General features: G+C 37.2%; 1 protein-coding gene across 6 annotated transcripts in view; it reads left to right on the top strand.

The window, feature by feature from the left end:
- Positions 1-15,735, top strand: part of LOC132047371 (transportin MOS14) — a 61,094-nt gene extending 45,359 nt beyond the window's left edge. For all 6 annotated transcript variants that reach the window (XM_059438418.1, XM_059438417.1, XM_059438420.1 and 3 more), the window contains 8 exons: positions 1,038-1,123; positions 2,114-2,301; positions 8,012-8,104; positions 8,945-9,132; positions 11,858-11,969; positions 14,031-14,215; positions 14,601-14,717; positions 15,122-15,735. In XM_059438418.1, the coding sequence (XP_059294401.1) occupies positions 1,038-1,123; positions 2,114-2,301; positions 8,012-8,104; positions 8,945-9,132; positions 11,858-11,969; positions 14,031-14,215; positions 14,601-14,717; positions 15,122-15,346 (1,194 nt within the window). In that variant the 3' untranslated portion in view covers positions 15,347-15,735. The remainder of the gene's footprint in view (positions 1-1,037; positions 1,124-2,113; positions 2,302-8,011; positions 8,105-8,944; positions 9,133-11,857; positions 11,970-14,030; positions 14,216-14,600; positions 14,718-15,121) is intronic.

Here is a 15,735-nt window from a genome sequence, read left to right as displayed (position 1 = left end):
ACCTTAGTGCTGCGAGGGAGAAAAGTCACCTCAAAAAGGCAGCAATGGCTCTGATACCATGAAAATTTTTAGCAAGAAGAAAAGGCTTCTTGTATTTCTGAATAATTATACAACCCATAAGAATACATGAGTTCTAAGACTAAATAAGGAAAGACAATATTACACAATCAATTCCTAATCAATTACATTAACACAATATATTCCTAAAATTAAGCTATCAATCTTAATCATAATATCAAATCAACATCTCAATCTCAATCATTAATACCAAATCAACACATATAATTTTTGAACTTGAAGTCCCAAAATACTGTATTACCCCCTTCCTTATCCTCTTCAAGCAAGCATGAAGAGGAAAAAGCTTAAAACTTCATGCATATAATTTTTTAATTTGAAGTCCCAAAGTTCAAAATAGTCCCTTGCCCCCTTCCTTTTCTCTTCATCATTCTGTGTGTTGTTACTTACCCTTTTTCTCTTCTACAATGAAGTTATATCGCTATTATTTTGTCTATTGTGTAGTCCATCGTTTAGAGTTCAAGGTTCAGTGTGACCTTCGCACACCATCAAGTTCTACTCTCTACATCCATTCTTTGAGCTTGGTCCCCCTCTTTCCCTATGCTGTTAGTTTCACCTTTCTCCAAAATCAGCTTCAGGCATTACACAGTTGGTCATTGAGAAGAAGAAAGAGAAGATCAAGGGCATGGGATGTTGCTTCATTAGCATCATGTAGGTTCTTTGGAAGGAGAGAAACATGAGTGCATTTGAAGGGGTTGATGGTGATATTGTCAAATTGCAAAGTAATCTTATGTTTCTAGTTTCTCTTTGGTATACCCATGAGACACCACATATAGATGATTGAGTTTCTTTCATAGAGAACCATATTTCGGTATACGGGTTCGTCCCCATTATTTATAAAATTATCTACCTTAACTAAAAAAAATTATGCAATTTGAAAGCACGTGATGCAGAGTACTGAAAATTGTTTATTGACTGTCCTCTAAGCTTACCTTAACTGAGAGTGAATTTCTTTGTTTCAGATTGATGAAAATCAAGACCACTCTTTAAGGGATAATCCTGCTTCTTATTCTCAGTTTGTTAATGCCGCGAGAAGAAGTTTACATAGGTTTGAACCTATTGCTACTGGGCATTATTATTTTTTGCATCTGCATTAGTTCAGATATTTTTCTTATTAAGGTTTGCATGCCGTTGCTGATGAGAGCAATTGAAATGTAACATTCACAAAGATCATGCTCTATGTTATTCTGCTCTCTAGTTTGCAGTACAAGGCAATCATTGGCACAGCACATATTTTGAAATGTCCTGCTATTTTTCGACCAATACACCATATGACCGTTTCCTGGTAGTATGCTATTAATAAAAGGAGTGCAATAAAATTTTACCTTCTTTTTCTTCCCAACAGCGCAAAACCTGTTATGAGACGTTTCATGCAGAATTGAGTCATTACAGAGCATCTACTCTGAAAGTGAACCAATTCCCTCTACATGACTGATTCAAAATAAAGATTAGAAGTGATATTATGAAATAATTTTTTGCTGAGAACCCTTCTGTAAGATAACAACTTAATCCTTCAAGAGAGCTTTTGAAGGAGTAGAGTCAAGTTTTTCTCTGTTGAGGAGTAGTCTCCGCTCCCTTATTTTCTTTTGGTGTAAATAGAAAGTTCCTTGTTGTATAGAGGACTTGCTGGAGTTTGTGGAGAATCATATTTTGTAGTCTTTATCTTTGGAATATCCGTTGTATACGGCCGTTTTTTGGCCATGTTTATGAATGAAAATACTCTTGATAAAAAAACAACTTAATCCTTCATTTGTTTTCTATTTATTTTTTTTCGAATTTAATCTGCAGTATTTGTATGATCATGTGTATTATTCGCTGCTGTACTTTTTTTCCAATTTTGTTCTCTAAGTCTGTCTTAATTACCATGAAGAGTCTAAAACACGGTATTTGACGTACATTCTGCAAAACCACTAGTTCTATGAAGGTTGGGAACTGAACTTTTATTTTCCCCTTCTGTAAAGGACTTCTATGAATAGCTTACTGGTCAATGCTTTTCATTCGTATACATTTCTAAGTGAAGCCTTGGCTGATTGGTCAGATTGGGAACTGTATTCAGCCATCTGTCAACAGAGTCTTCTGCTGGTTCGGATTTGGATGATCCTCTTGTAGCGCTGCTAGGAGTATTCTGGCAAATGTTAGAAAAACTTTTTCAGACAGAGCACATTGGAAATGCTATTCTATCTATGGCAGCATGCAGAGCTCTTTCGCAAGCAATTCAGTCATCTGGTACTTCTTTTCTGATAATTTTTTTAAAAAAATCTCTAAAACCAGGAATCGGCTTATTTGATGAAGGTGAAACTTTCCCCCAGATCGACGAGGCTTACCAATTACTACTTTTCCTTTTCCATATTTATACAATTAAATTTTGTCACCTTCTGGTCATGGTTTTAGAAATTGATATCTAAACTTGTCACTTCCATATATGACTTTGAAAAGGTGGCATATTTTCGTGCTAAGAGGGTGCTTGGATTGGCTTTTTAAAAATAGTTTACAAGGTAAAAGCTAAAAGCCATAAGTTGGGAATACCCAACTTTTACCTTTTACCTTATTTTTGTACCTTTTTGGTCTAAAAGTAAGTGCTTAAAAGCACTTTTTATCTTTCCCAAACACCACAAAAAGTGGAAAAGACCATAAAAGCCAAAAAGCACTTAGAAATTAGAATAAGCCAATCGAAACACCCTCTAAGTAGTATATAATGAAGTAATGGACAAGAAATCAAAACCAAAACGAAAAGGCACGGATTTTGTCATGATCCAAATCGAGGCCATGATCGGCCTCTAGGGGCTTGTCCGAAGCAAGGCCTTCCCAAGTTTTCTACAAGTCAGACAGTCTCCCTATTCCTGGACCGTCCATAATTCCAGTATTAACTAGCAGGCATAATATAATAATAAACTTAAATGTATCTCAGATATAATAGTATAAGCAACTGACTATCCAATATTGTTATCCAATGGGTGTCGCAATATGACATGTCAAAACCAATTGTCAATTATCAGTTCAACATTAACCCAATTCAACGTCTGTAACATGTAAGAAAAGGGACAAGTCCACCGATTCAGTGAATAGTTACTCAATCCAAGGCGGACAGGCGATATGCAACTTTGAAAATACAAAAACACCTAGTTCCACATATGAACTAATATATTTACGAGTACACTACTTTCAGTACACGTTGTCTATAACATAGCAGTAGGGTTCATTAAATGTCTTTTGACTAGTAACTGCTCTCCTAATCTCCTTGATCTGTTGAATTGTCCACTCTCTCTGACAAGAAATTCTGTACAAACTCTGGAATTTATCTTTCAAAGTGACATCCCCGCACCATCTATGACCCTAGATATCAATCCTACCCCGTCTCCGACATTGAATGAGATGTTTCCCCAGAACACATCCTATCCCTTCAATATATTTTTCCAGACCACACCCAAAAAGCAAAGTGATGTCTCCAGTTCTCCACCCACCTTCCATGCTCCCATATTTATCCATTACTACCCCCATCCAAAAAGCTTGTGTCTCCACCCCGAACCTCCATAGCCATTTACCCAATAAAGCTTTGTTAAATACCTTTAAACCTTTAATTCCAAGACCTCCCCATTTTTTAGGAGTTGTGACAATCGCCCATCGCACCAAATGAAACTTCCTTGCCCCATCCGCCGCATCTCATAGAAAATTTCTTAGAATCTTTTCTAACTTCTCTGTGACCGAAGTTGGAGCAAGAAACAAAGACATGTAGTAAGTGGGAATACTCGAGTGACCACGCTTAGTAAGCACTTCCTTCCCTCCTTTGGACAAATATCTTTTCTGCCACCCCGCTTGTAGCTAGAGACCCTTATATGCTACCATCCCCAACTTCTGGAATGGATTGATAGGAGTAAGCTCCACCATACATAGGGGCGTATACCGGATTCTCGTAAACGGTGTATCTATGCAATGAGACTGCAGAACAGTCATTTGTTTCTGTTTGTTTCTGCACTGTAGACAGTGTAGAGTGACAGCCCATCTGTGGTCACTGTTCTTCAGCCTCACCGAAAACAGTTGGACCATGCCAGAACACACAGCTAATTTATTAAGCTGCTGGATTAGAAGAGGAGGAAGCAATCTCAGAACAAATGGTGGAGAGCAGTTCCATCATGCTATCTGATGGACAATTTGGAAGGAGAGGAATGGGAGGTGTTTTGAGGATAAATTTAATACTCTGCAGAAAATTAAGTGGAACTGTATTGCAAATTTTCGTATCTGGTGTAAAGAAGCTAATGTAGAGGGAGCAGAACAGTTGGTAGACTTCTTAGGAAGCCTGTAAATAGTCTTTTATCTTACAGCTCCTTGTGGATAACTTTTTGGAGGTCTCCAACATATCCTTAATGCTAAGGAATACAATTTACCAGTTTTCAAAAAAAAAAAAATATATATATATATACAAAAGGATTTAATTAAGTATGTTACTTATAACTCTTCTCAATGAGCTTTTTGTTTACTCTTTTGAAATGTACTCATAATATCCCAATTAAAAATAGTACTTAATACTTGGAAGAACCAAACATAACCACTCAAAAACTCATCATTCGTTCGATTTTGTAAATCGGTCTTAATCAACTTCATCGCCGAAAAAGAAGAAGCAAGATAAGCAAGATAGCAAGCAGAACACTAAATCTCCGAAATTGCAAATTGCAGAGAATAATTAATTTTTTCAGAGTTAGGGTCTAAAGGTTGATGAAAGAATTAGGGAAAAGGGTTCAAAACACACTCAAACTAAAACGTTGAATTTATATATCGCCATTGAAATAAACGAAACCGATATTTGGCGCCTTGGATTTATTTTCTCTAACATCTAAGAAGTCAATAGTTCAGTCCTTGTTGGCTCCTTGCTTTTTCTAGTATATGAGCCACAAAAATATTTAAAAACTACGTGAGGCGCATCAAATCCGAAGCCTTCAAGTCGAAACTCGACGTCTAATGGAGTTTTTGTTTCACTACTCAAAACTTTTAAAAAGATATATATAATATCGAAAAAGACCCGTTTGATTTGCTGTCTAGTAGGAAAGTGGAGAAATAAAAATACTATGAAGAATAATTAAATCTTTTAAACGGAAAGCAAAAAGGCCAAATTCTTGACATCTCCAAAACAAAAAAAAAAAAATTAGCGCATCTAACCAGTTTGGGTGACTTTGTCCATTTGAAAGCGTAGATAATACACAAAAAATAAGTCCGGGGGGGTCATAGACCCCATGCAAAGTTTAGGTGTGTTATGGCAACTTTGGCCATAGTTTAAGTTTGTTTTGAACACTTTTCTCAAAGAATTACGTTCCGAAAAACGTTGAATTTATATATTATTGAAATAAACGAAACCGATTTAACAATTTATTTTCTCTAACATCTAAGAAGTCAATAGTGTCATATATGAGCCACAAAAATATTCTTGAGGCGCGAAGCCTTGTAACACTCAAAACTTTTAAAAAGATATGCATTTATCTGATATTTTATTTCTTGCATATTATTCATATATATATATATATATATATATATGAAGTAATAAAATTTAACTATTGAATGGCACGGAATCATCCATATACAATACAAGAACTATACCAAAAAGTAGAAAATCTTAGTAAAACATATGATTCTTTTGATATAAAGTAATGAAAGTTTATTACTGGAGGGCATAGAAATAACCTGTGTTGTTCAGACTCTTCAAAATTGTTCCCGCACCCGTGTTGACACGACATGGGTGTGGGTGTGGGATCCACACGGATTTGGTCAACTTACTTTGGGTGCTTTGATTACATCTATGACTGAGAAGTAAGTATGGGAATGTTTTGCTATTAGACGAGATATCTTATGAATAAAAATTTAGGCGTTTATGAAGAATTAAATTTTATTAGTTTTAGTTAAATAGCTTTAATTATTTTATTTTATTGATTAAGAGTTCAATAGCTTGAATCGGTTGAGAAATATACTTTATATGTCATAGTATACTTTCATTGGCCGTATCCCAGCACCGGTAGCCACAGTTGGATCCATACCCCTGAATCCTAATATTATGTAATGAAGAATCCGACCTTTAGATCCGCACCCATATCGGATATACTTGCACCCGAGTCCGAGCAACTTAAATAACCATATAAAAGGACTACACCAAAAAGTAGAAAAACTTACAAAACATATGGATCTCTACAAACAACAATTCTACACATTGAAATCTCATGGGTGCACCAAAAGGAAATAAGGGATAAGAAGTTACTCCTCTAAGTGTATTAAATCCTTCTCTACATCAAAAGCTTTCCTTTTTCTCGCTCTCCATGCGATGCACATACTGCTAGTAGAGCAACATTTCATGCCCTACATCTTCTCTTCCTTCTGAAGATTAAACATTACTTTTTTGAATATGTCTGGCATCACCCACTCAAGACTAGACCATGACAGTAATTGCAACCACAAGCGAGAGGCTATTCGGCAGTGTAAAAGGAGGTGATTCAAGTCCTCTCGCGAGCTTTTTACACATCAAGCACCAACCGCCACATGTAATCTTCATGTTCGTCAAATTCTTAATCGTCGAATCAACGCCTCCCCACCCCCACCACACACACATCTAACCAAGTTAAAAGCACAAGTTTCTCGGTACCCTTGGAATCCACACTGGTAGATGAAAAGTTTGACTTTTTCCTGCCCAAAAGCTTTTCATAATTGGATTTAATATACAAGATACTTACTGATACATTTATGTCTTTCGTCATCTATGGGGTTTATCAAGTAAGTACAAGTACAACATGTTTTACAATAAATAATTGGTGATACAATTACCACATATGTGTAGTCTCATGTACATTTAAGACTACTCAAATGCATATGCAAGCATGTCCCGACACAACAAATAGGACCATGTTTACATACAACACACTGAAGCCCCGAAAGAAACCAGAAGAGAGGGTTCCCACTCACCTTAAACCTCATTTACTGCAGCCAAGCCTCAATTATGGTCAACCAAGGTAGTGTCTTGTCAATTTAACATCAGTACGAATAACCACTCAATTCTAGTCAAGAAAGATAAGTTTTAACCACCAAAACCTCAAATGCCCCGCCCCCACACTTCCAGATGTATTCGCACATATTAACAAGTACACATAAGCCATTTAGATGTCCGAGGTATTATGGGTAGGCATTTGCCCATGCGATTTGGAATCATGATTTCATATTTTGATTTCAAATAAGCGTTTGTTTACGAAATTTGCACAAAATTTCACCTTCAACTTCATATCATATTTCAAATCCCAAATTCTCCAAAAAGTAGGATTTGGGATTCCAAATCCTGATTTCAAATTTTTTTTAAATGTAAAACGTGACCCTTAAGTTTATATTTTGTAAAAAAAAAAAAAAAAAAGATCCATGAGTTGGTTAATATATTTTTAAAAAGTAAACTTGGCTCAAAGTGACAATGTTGGTTCTTCTTCTCGGTCATTTGATCGGAAATGCATGCTCGGCGTGAAGAGATTGTATGTATCATGTAGGAGGATTATATTAAAGATTAGTTACCCTACAACTCATGTCCAATTTTCCTTTTTATTGAACTAAAGTTCGATCAACAGATTTTGTATCTTTTAGAAATGCCTTCTAGTAGCGTATTAACTTTGTTATGAACTATGGTTTGCTCATTTGGAGATTTTATAAGAATTGAGTAAGTTTTGATAGTTTTCACAACTTGTGGGGTTTTCATGTTTATGAGAAAAAATTCAAATTAAGAAATTCAAATTGCACGTCCAAACAAAACTTCAACTTCAAATCAACCTGATTTCAAATCATGTCCAAACGGGGCCTAGGTTTCCAAACCAATACAAGGACAAGTTATTTGCTGAAGTAGACTCTTGTACATAGTATCTTCCTAAAGAAAGCTCAGACCTTGATCACATAAATTGCTTACTGCTTGGGTGCATTACATTTGCAGGTCAGCACTTCACGTCTGTTTTGCCAAGAGTGCTAAATTGTTTGTCGACTAACTTTGTTTCATTCCAAAGCCATGACTGCTACATAAGAACAGGTAGAGTGTTATAGATTGCTTCAAAGCTTTAACGTGTACAATTCTTTGTTCTTAGATGTATTTACTTCCCCTATGCCCTTCTGCAAGAGCAGTATCATTATATCTCTGAACTTTGCTTAGAACATATGTTGCTCGGACTCTTCAAAAATGTCGCTGGGTGCGTGTCGGATCCTTCAAAAGTAGTTCATTTTTGGAGGATCCGACATGGGTACGCCAACATTTTTGGAGAGTACGAGCAGCATAGCTCAGAACAAGTCTCAGTTTCAGTACTGAAGCAAAGGCTTTAACTAGTGTTTTGACTTCTAAGCAGTTGGAAAAGTGTGGGGAAAAGAAATAGTGATGAAGATTGGTGGCAGGTCATCCCTGCTTGTATATGGTGGGTAGTCTGGAAAGAAAGGAATTCAAGACATTTTGAGGATACTAGCAGTTCCATTCAGAAAATCAGGATGGATTGTCTTAGTTTGTTCTTTTTTTGGTGTAAACAGAATTTGTGGGGGGATATAGGAGAATTGGTAGATTTAATTGGCAATGTATAAGTTTTAGCTTTTGAATAGGGGCACTGACTTTTGCTGTAAGTATGATTCTGTAAAGTTCTTAACTTAACATTTTTTAGGTGTTAAGTTATGGTTAATACAAATGGTTACCTTTGATTCGAAAAAAAAACTAGTGTTTTGACTGTGGAAATTTATACCAGGAACAGCTTTAGGTCATTGTCTCTTTGCCTGCTTCAATCTGATCTTCTTTTGGTAGTCGTATGAGTTGGCAACTGTCAACTTAGCTGAGCTGCTCATATTTCCAATACATCTATTTTGTCTCAGCTGATCGCAACAACTTTTGCAGCTTCCGTTCTCATTGAGGAATTTGGTAGTAGAGAAGAATACGGACATCATTTTGTCAGCATCTTTGAAAGATTTTCCAAGTCAACTTCAATTATGGCTCTTACCTCCTCATATATATGTGATCAAGAGCCTGATCTGGTGGAGGCCTTTGCTAATTTCGCGTCTATTTTCGTCCGCTGCTCTCCGAAGGTTTTTGGTTACCTTTTTCCTATGTTTACATAGATCTGATGGCAAAATTAATGAATAATCATATTTGTTTAAGTTTTAAACTTACTTTTCGTACAATAGTGAATCATAGAAAACTGCTTAAATCAGGAACATAATCCAAATCAGACAGGCTCTATGAGAAGTATAGGTTTAATTAAAAAGTTGATTCTCACATGTAGTAATCAAACACTGATTTTGATTATGGAACTTGAAATATGAGGGAAAAATTCCCTCAGGTGAAAAGATCCTAACCAAATGCATGTTTTTATGACTTATTAATATCTGATGATTTAATATTTTAGTATTTTAGCTTTTTATTCTTATATCAGCCTAATAATTCTATTTATGGGTAAAGAGTCAAAAATGCCTCTAGACTAGACTACACAAAACGGAACAAATTTGCCCTCCGTTTAATGTCTCATTCCTGTCCAAAGTGGTTGATTTTTCCCTTATCTGGACTAACTGCAGCAGCTAAAGTGCAAATTTAGACCATTCGCCAAACGCCAATTCGAACAGAAGGAGTACGCCATGCTAATGTGCCTTGGATGATCCACATCTCAGGGTCAGGCGCCGATGAGCACATTGAACTATCCATGTGGCTGAGAGCCCTCACAGCCCAGGCACAACGACGCAATTATCAGGGGCGCGCTCTACCACTGAGCTAATAGCCCGTCGTGTGAGCCTCCCACTGGGGGCGCGCTATGCCAAAAGCGAGAGAAACCCCCAAAGTTCAAGGCCAATTTGACCCGCTTAGCTCCTTTGCCCATGATCTTTTCCAAACAAGTCTATTAAACCTTTTTTTTTCCTTTTATAAGGAACAAGTCTATTAAACCTTTTTTTTTTCTTTTATAAGAAACAAGTCTATTAAACCTAACAAGTCTATTAAACCTAACTGTAGCTCCGTTGCTTGTTTTGTGCTTCGTGTTTCTCGCCTCCCAAAAATGCCTTCCTTTCCTCATCAGCGCTTACATCTATTTTGTTCCATGTCCCCAGTAGCTCAATTACTCTTCCCTCAAACCTCTGAAAAGACACTCTAAGAAGTAATCCAAAATCGAGAATTTTCTTCCGTGTACTTTGGCATTCCTCCAATTTCCAGTCTCTGACACTTGTTTAATCAAATTTCCACTTCCCAACTTCCGCCCCTGATTGTTGCCTCCTTTCCCAGGTCATTCATCTCCTTTCTTCCCACCAATGGCATTGATATCTGGGTCACAGCAAACATAAACTATTCCCCAAGGATCCATCGAATCCAGATTCCAGACTCTTCCCGGGCCTGAAAACCTACCCACGTGATTAAAGCTTCCTACTGGACCCTTCTAGGCAGGTCTTTTAGGCTCTCAAACTTTTCTTCTCTTAGAATCAAAATATGGGTAACTCCAGTTTGCTTATCAATATAGATTAAACACTTGGACCATTTCCCACTTATTGGTCCCGGTACTTGCAGTTTCATATTCAAGACATGGCGTAATTCTATTTACTGGGTTTTCATTTTTCTTCAGTCTCGAGGTGTGAACTTCATGCATATGTTCCCTGCTTGTTTTCCTCTCCATCTGCCCTTTTCATTCTCCTCGAGTGATCGTGCTCCCTGTTATATTGAAGCAAAGCGACTGCCATTGTTCTTGCCGGAATGTTCCCCCTTGATCAGATGCTTTAATCTCATCTTCGCGATCGATAAAGGTGTCAAAAGTTGCTGGATATTTCAGAGGAGGAGGAGCCTGGACCTTTGATATCTAACAGTTATTAAAAGCAATGGCGCTGTTGCTTAATGCTATTTTGAAAATAAGAGCAACGGGTCCTCACTTCGCATGGATGTCATAAAACAGTTTCAAAGAAGCGTGCGTTTCAGACAGTAAAGGCCCAAAGTGATCCGAGTGAGAAGCAGTCACTTTTAAATTTAACTTTACAAGCTGAATAAAGGAGAAAAATGAGGATAAAACTGGGCTTTAAGTGAAGAAGCAACGTGCACAGTTCAAATTGAACTGCACTTGATTGTATCCTTGTCTTCTCTTCTACTGGGGCACTCACCATCTAGGTATAATGTTAGCCAAGTTAGTACGTCTTTGTAGGTGGAACATTGCATCCTTTCTCTATGGCCCATGTCACCTCCTTCACCTGATGGATATTGAGTAGCATTATCAGCCATTTACGGATCTAGGCAGCTTGTACGGTGCAGTTGTGTTATCCATTTGACAGATAAAATTCTGTAGATGTAGGCAAACCGGTGTCACCCATCCTTTGCTAGTCTCCAGACCCAATTCCTTTTCCTGGAGTCCGCAGGATCTTGTATTATGCCTGCTTATAATTGCAATGCTAATTTTTATTTTCTCTTCTTTTTTTTTTTTTTTTTGTTGTGTGTGTGTGTAAGTTTTTTTTCCATCTTCCACTTGTTTACCCAGCTCTGCTGCTTCCTTACTATGGCAAACCAATGTACTTTTGCTCTTTCCATCGCTACTAGCATAGAGAAGAGCACAAATGATTCCTAGCTATTTGAAAGTCTTCGTCTATTTTATCTGTTTTTCTTCTCTTCCCATTCATGAAAAATATGCAGTGATATATGTAGTTTTTCCATTGTTGTTTACCTACATGCAGGTGCTTCAAAAAAAAAAAAAAAAAAAAGAGCACGAATGTTGTTATTTTTTTATTTATTTTTTTATAATTGGAGAAACAACTTGTGAATATGACACCTTCTTTTCTGGATGTCTGTCAGGAAGTGTTAGTAGTTTCTGGCTCCATCCTTGAATTATCATTTCAAAAGGCAGCGATATGTTGCACTGCTATGCATCGTGGCGCAGCACTGGCAGCAATGTCATTTATGTCATGTAAGTCAGCAAAATGAGTTGAAGCCCCTCCACCCATCAAGTATCCAGCTTTAACTTTGTCCCACATATCATGAGCTGTTTTCATTTTGTGGCACCCAACTTTCTACATACTATTGATGTTTGTTAGAATATCAAGAGATTATGTGCTTAGATTCATACATGTCTAGATTTATCGTACTTGAATGTAAAACTATCCGGACCCGGAGCTTTATCACCTGCCTAACTCTCTACCGCCTCCCGCACCTCCTCCTCCCAATCGCCCTCTCCATCCACTCCCTCTTCTCAGATTTGCTTAAATTGCATCCCTCTCAACCTTGTTCTCCAATCTACCTCTTCCTTAAATAAACCTTGGTAGAACCCGGCTATAGCCTATTATACAGTCTCTCGTGTACACACCACCCAATCTACCTCTATCGTCTCTATTAACTTTCTTCTATTTTTCACCTCTATCCTGTGAAAGAAATTAATATTAGAGTCCCCTTCTCCAACCATAATGCCCTCCATTTTTGTCTACAACTAGACTTTAAGACTCTGGCTAAAGTAGCTAACACCCTCTTTAATTCCTTTTTTCTCTCGTCCTCTCTTACCTCCAACTCTTCCCGCCCTCCAACCGCCTCCGACTCCCCTAGTTCATTCAGGATCTCCTTCATGTTCTCCTCAAACCTCATAAACACCTCCTTATTCTACACACTTATCTCCCCTTGCAACAATTTCAATTCTTGGTGAGGCGCTATTTTGAGTTGCCCGTAACCGGATGAAGCATTCCACCATCCCATCATCTATCTCCAAAGTATGTTGCTTTCAAACACATGTTCACAAATCTGAATGGGATTTTTTTGTGTTTTCCTCTGCTTCCATCCAACAAAATCGGGAAATGGTCCGCGGTCAATCTGGGCAAAGGGATTTATAATACATTTGGAGCCATCTCCTCCCATGTAGTGGATAACAAAAATCTGTCAAGCCTAGAGCTTGATGTTGAATCCTCTGTTTGACCCATGTTGGCACATGTTAATCTTGTTTTCCTTAAGTTTCTTGCTACTTCCTCTGTCCCAATTTATGTGGCACAGTTCGAATTTCGAGAGTCAAACAATGTAATTTTGACCATGAATTCGGGCATGAAATCTTTTAAGTATTTTTAAATAAAATTTACATATTTGGAAACTGCGTAAAAACTACTACAAGTCATAATAATTGACAATTCAAAATTTTAAAAGATATATGAAAAAACTACGGTCAAAGAAAGACTAGTTTGAATCTCGAAATCCGAAAGGTGCCATATAAATTGGGACGGATGGAGTATTAGAATAGACGTTGCTGCAAAGCATGTGAGAAAACATGCTTTTCTCGACATTCTGAGAATCCAATCTGGTAGATTTTGGGAACTAGTGTCCTCTCTTTTTTAGTAGACTGTGTAAGAAGAATTTCATTGAGGATAAATCGCTTCTCTTCTCATTCCATTTCCAACAATCCATTTTGACCATATGATATTCTTCTTATAGAATAATTCTATAAGTTTCTAGAATTCCTCTGTCGCCCAATCTTATAGATTTCTCCTGAATGGCAAATTCCACGAGGTTCCCCTATCTTGAAACTAGTGAACTTGATGAATTGTTGTGTCCATCTTACTTGAGGTGCTGAAAGTGGTTGGAACAAAAATGCTTAGGCTGTCATAACCGAACCATCTATGCTTCCCTATCCAGCAATACCTTAAATGTTGGAACTTGCTACATTAGATATGTCCAATACGATCTGCTATTAATGAGAACCGCAAGTCATAATAAAACATGGAAATAACTTGATCAGATCCTTATTCATAATCCAAATCTTTTGGAGTCCATTGATAGTGCACCTTAATGAATTTTCACTTTTTCGACATGAAATAGATACAACTTGTGCAACTGTAATTTGTTATGGCTTTTGATGACAATTTTTAAGATCTTGGTCTATTCATGATATGGAAGTTTTCTTCTGATTCTGACCTTAGTAAAACCGGTTCTATACATCTAATGATGTGTTATTCAAGTCTAAATGAGAAACTCTTAACTTGATATTGTGCTTCAGGTTTTCTGGAGACTGGCTTAAATGCTTTGGTTGAATCCCTTGCGCATGGTTCTGAACTGGAAAGCATAGTTGGTATTTCTAATAGTTCAATTGATGCTATGGCAATACTAGTCATATCTCACAGCGGTGATGGCGTCGTGTCAAACCTAATGTATGCTTTACTTGGCGTTTCTGCAATGTCAAGGGTAAATTGAACAGCTCATGTATATTCCTCAAGATAATAGAAAGAAGTGGTAGAATCAAGTTTGCTGCAGGTTTCTTTGTATCAAGCATTTATTTTGCAATTATGCTAGAATCTTATCTTTGAATTACACTTCAACTGTCATATATGCAAGATAGTGAGACTTAGAAGGGTAGAACCAATTTTGCTAGAATGGGATCCTTTCTTGCTAGGAAATATTATGAGGATCAAGTGGCTCGGTATTATTTGTGGAGCATCCTAAGTCATTTTGAAACAAAGGCAGGAGTGACGAACAACTTTTCTTTGAACACTACAGTTGGATGATTTCAGTCTTTATGGTCTTTTTGACAGTGTTGTCGTTTTTGCTAACACTATTGTTCCCTTAACAGGTTCACAAGTCTGCAACCCTGTTGCAGCAATTGGCTGCAATGTGCAGTTTAAGTGAAAGAACCACCTGGAAGGTTCATCTTTGTTGGGATTCCTTACAGGGATGGCTCCATTCCGCAGTCAGTCCTCTCTCTCGCTTCTAAGTGCCTTTCTCATTTATTTTATCAAAACTGATCCTGCCGCTCATGCACTCAATAAATTGTTGTTCTACAATAACGGACACGCTGATCTTCAGCAAACTTCGAGTGAAGCTTGTTATTCTGGCAGCAGTTATATGAGCTAATGAAATCGTCCGCTTTTGTTACTTATATAACATATGCATATTTTACATATTAGCTTTATTCTGTGTGCTAGTTTGTCACTTATTTCGACTCCATTAGCAGGTTAATTCTCTTTTCCTTCTCCAGATATGTGGTATTATTTCCGGCTACTATAATAAGTTGGGAGAATTGCATTGAGACATTTGTTTGTTGGGAGAGTTTTATCAAGACATTCTTTTGTGTGATCAATAATCGTTTTCCAGGTACAGAATTTACCAGCCGAGTACCTAAAGCAGGGCGAAGTAGAGTCTTTGGTTCCTCTTTGGATTAAAGCACTTTCTGCTGCTGCTTCAGACTATATTGAGAGCAGGCGAAATGTTGGAGAAACAAGTGATTATGGGCATATGCAAGGTAAAGGGGGGAGAATTCTGAAGCGTTTAGTGAGAGAATTTGCTGATGGGCATCGCAATTCACCAAATTTTACTTGAAATTTGAGCAATTGCTGATTTAAGTTCAATGATATTGAAACTGCAGCATCTTCATTCTATATAAGTTGATTTTTGTCCTGGAATGCAGCCATCATCCTTCTCAAAGAGTCTCAACTCCTTGGGAAACTTATGCATTCTTTGTACCAATGTACAGTATCCCCAATTTTGTAGTATAGCAATCAGTCTTGTATTTATTGTGATGATGATATGATATGAGCTTAAATGAAGAAATGAGGATTCATGTAGCCGACTCCAACTTGTTTGGGATTGAGGCGCAGTTGTTGTAGAGATCAGTCTTGTAATACACAACATATCAACAAGGCGCTGATGAGGATAATAAATATTCTAACAAATCTTACTATCCAAAGTGGACTATTTGGTTGTTGAAA

This window comes from Lycium ferocissimum, chromosome 2, assembly GCF_029784015.1.
Source record: "Lycium ferocissimum isolate CSIRO_LF1 chromosome 2, AGI_CSIRO_Lferr_CH_V1, whole genome shotgun sequence".
In the NCBI taxonomy this organism is placed as follows: domain Eukaryota; kingdom Viridiplantae; phylum Streptophyta; class Magnoliopsida; order Solanales; family Solanaceae; genus Lycium; species Lycium ferocissimum.
The sequence above is the reverse complement of the archived record's forward strand: the minus strand, read 5'-3'. Positions and strand labels throughout refer to the sequence as shown.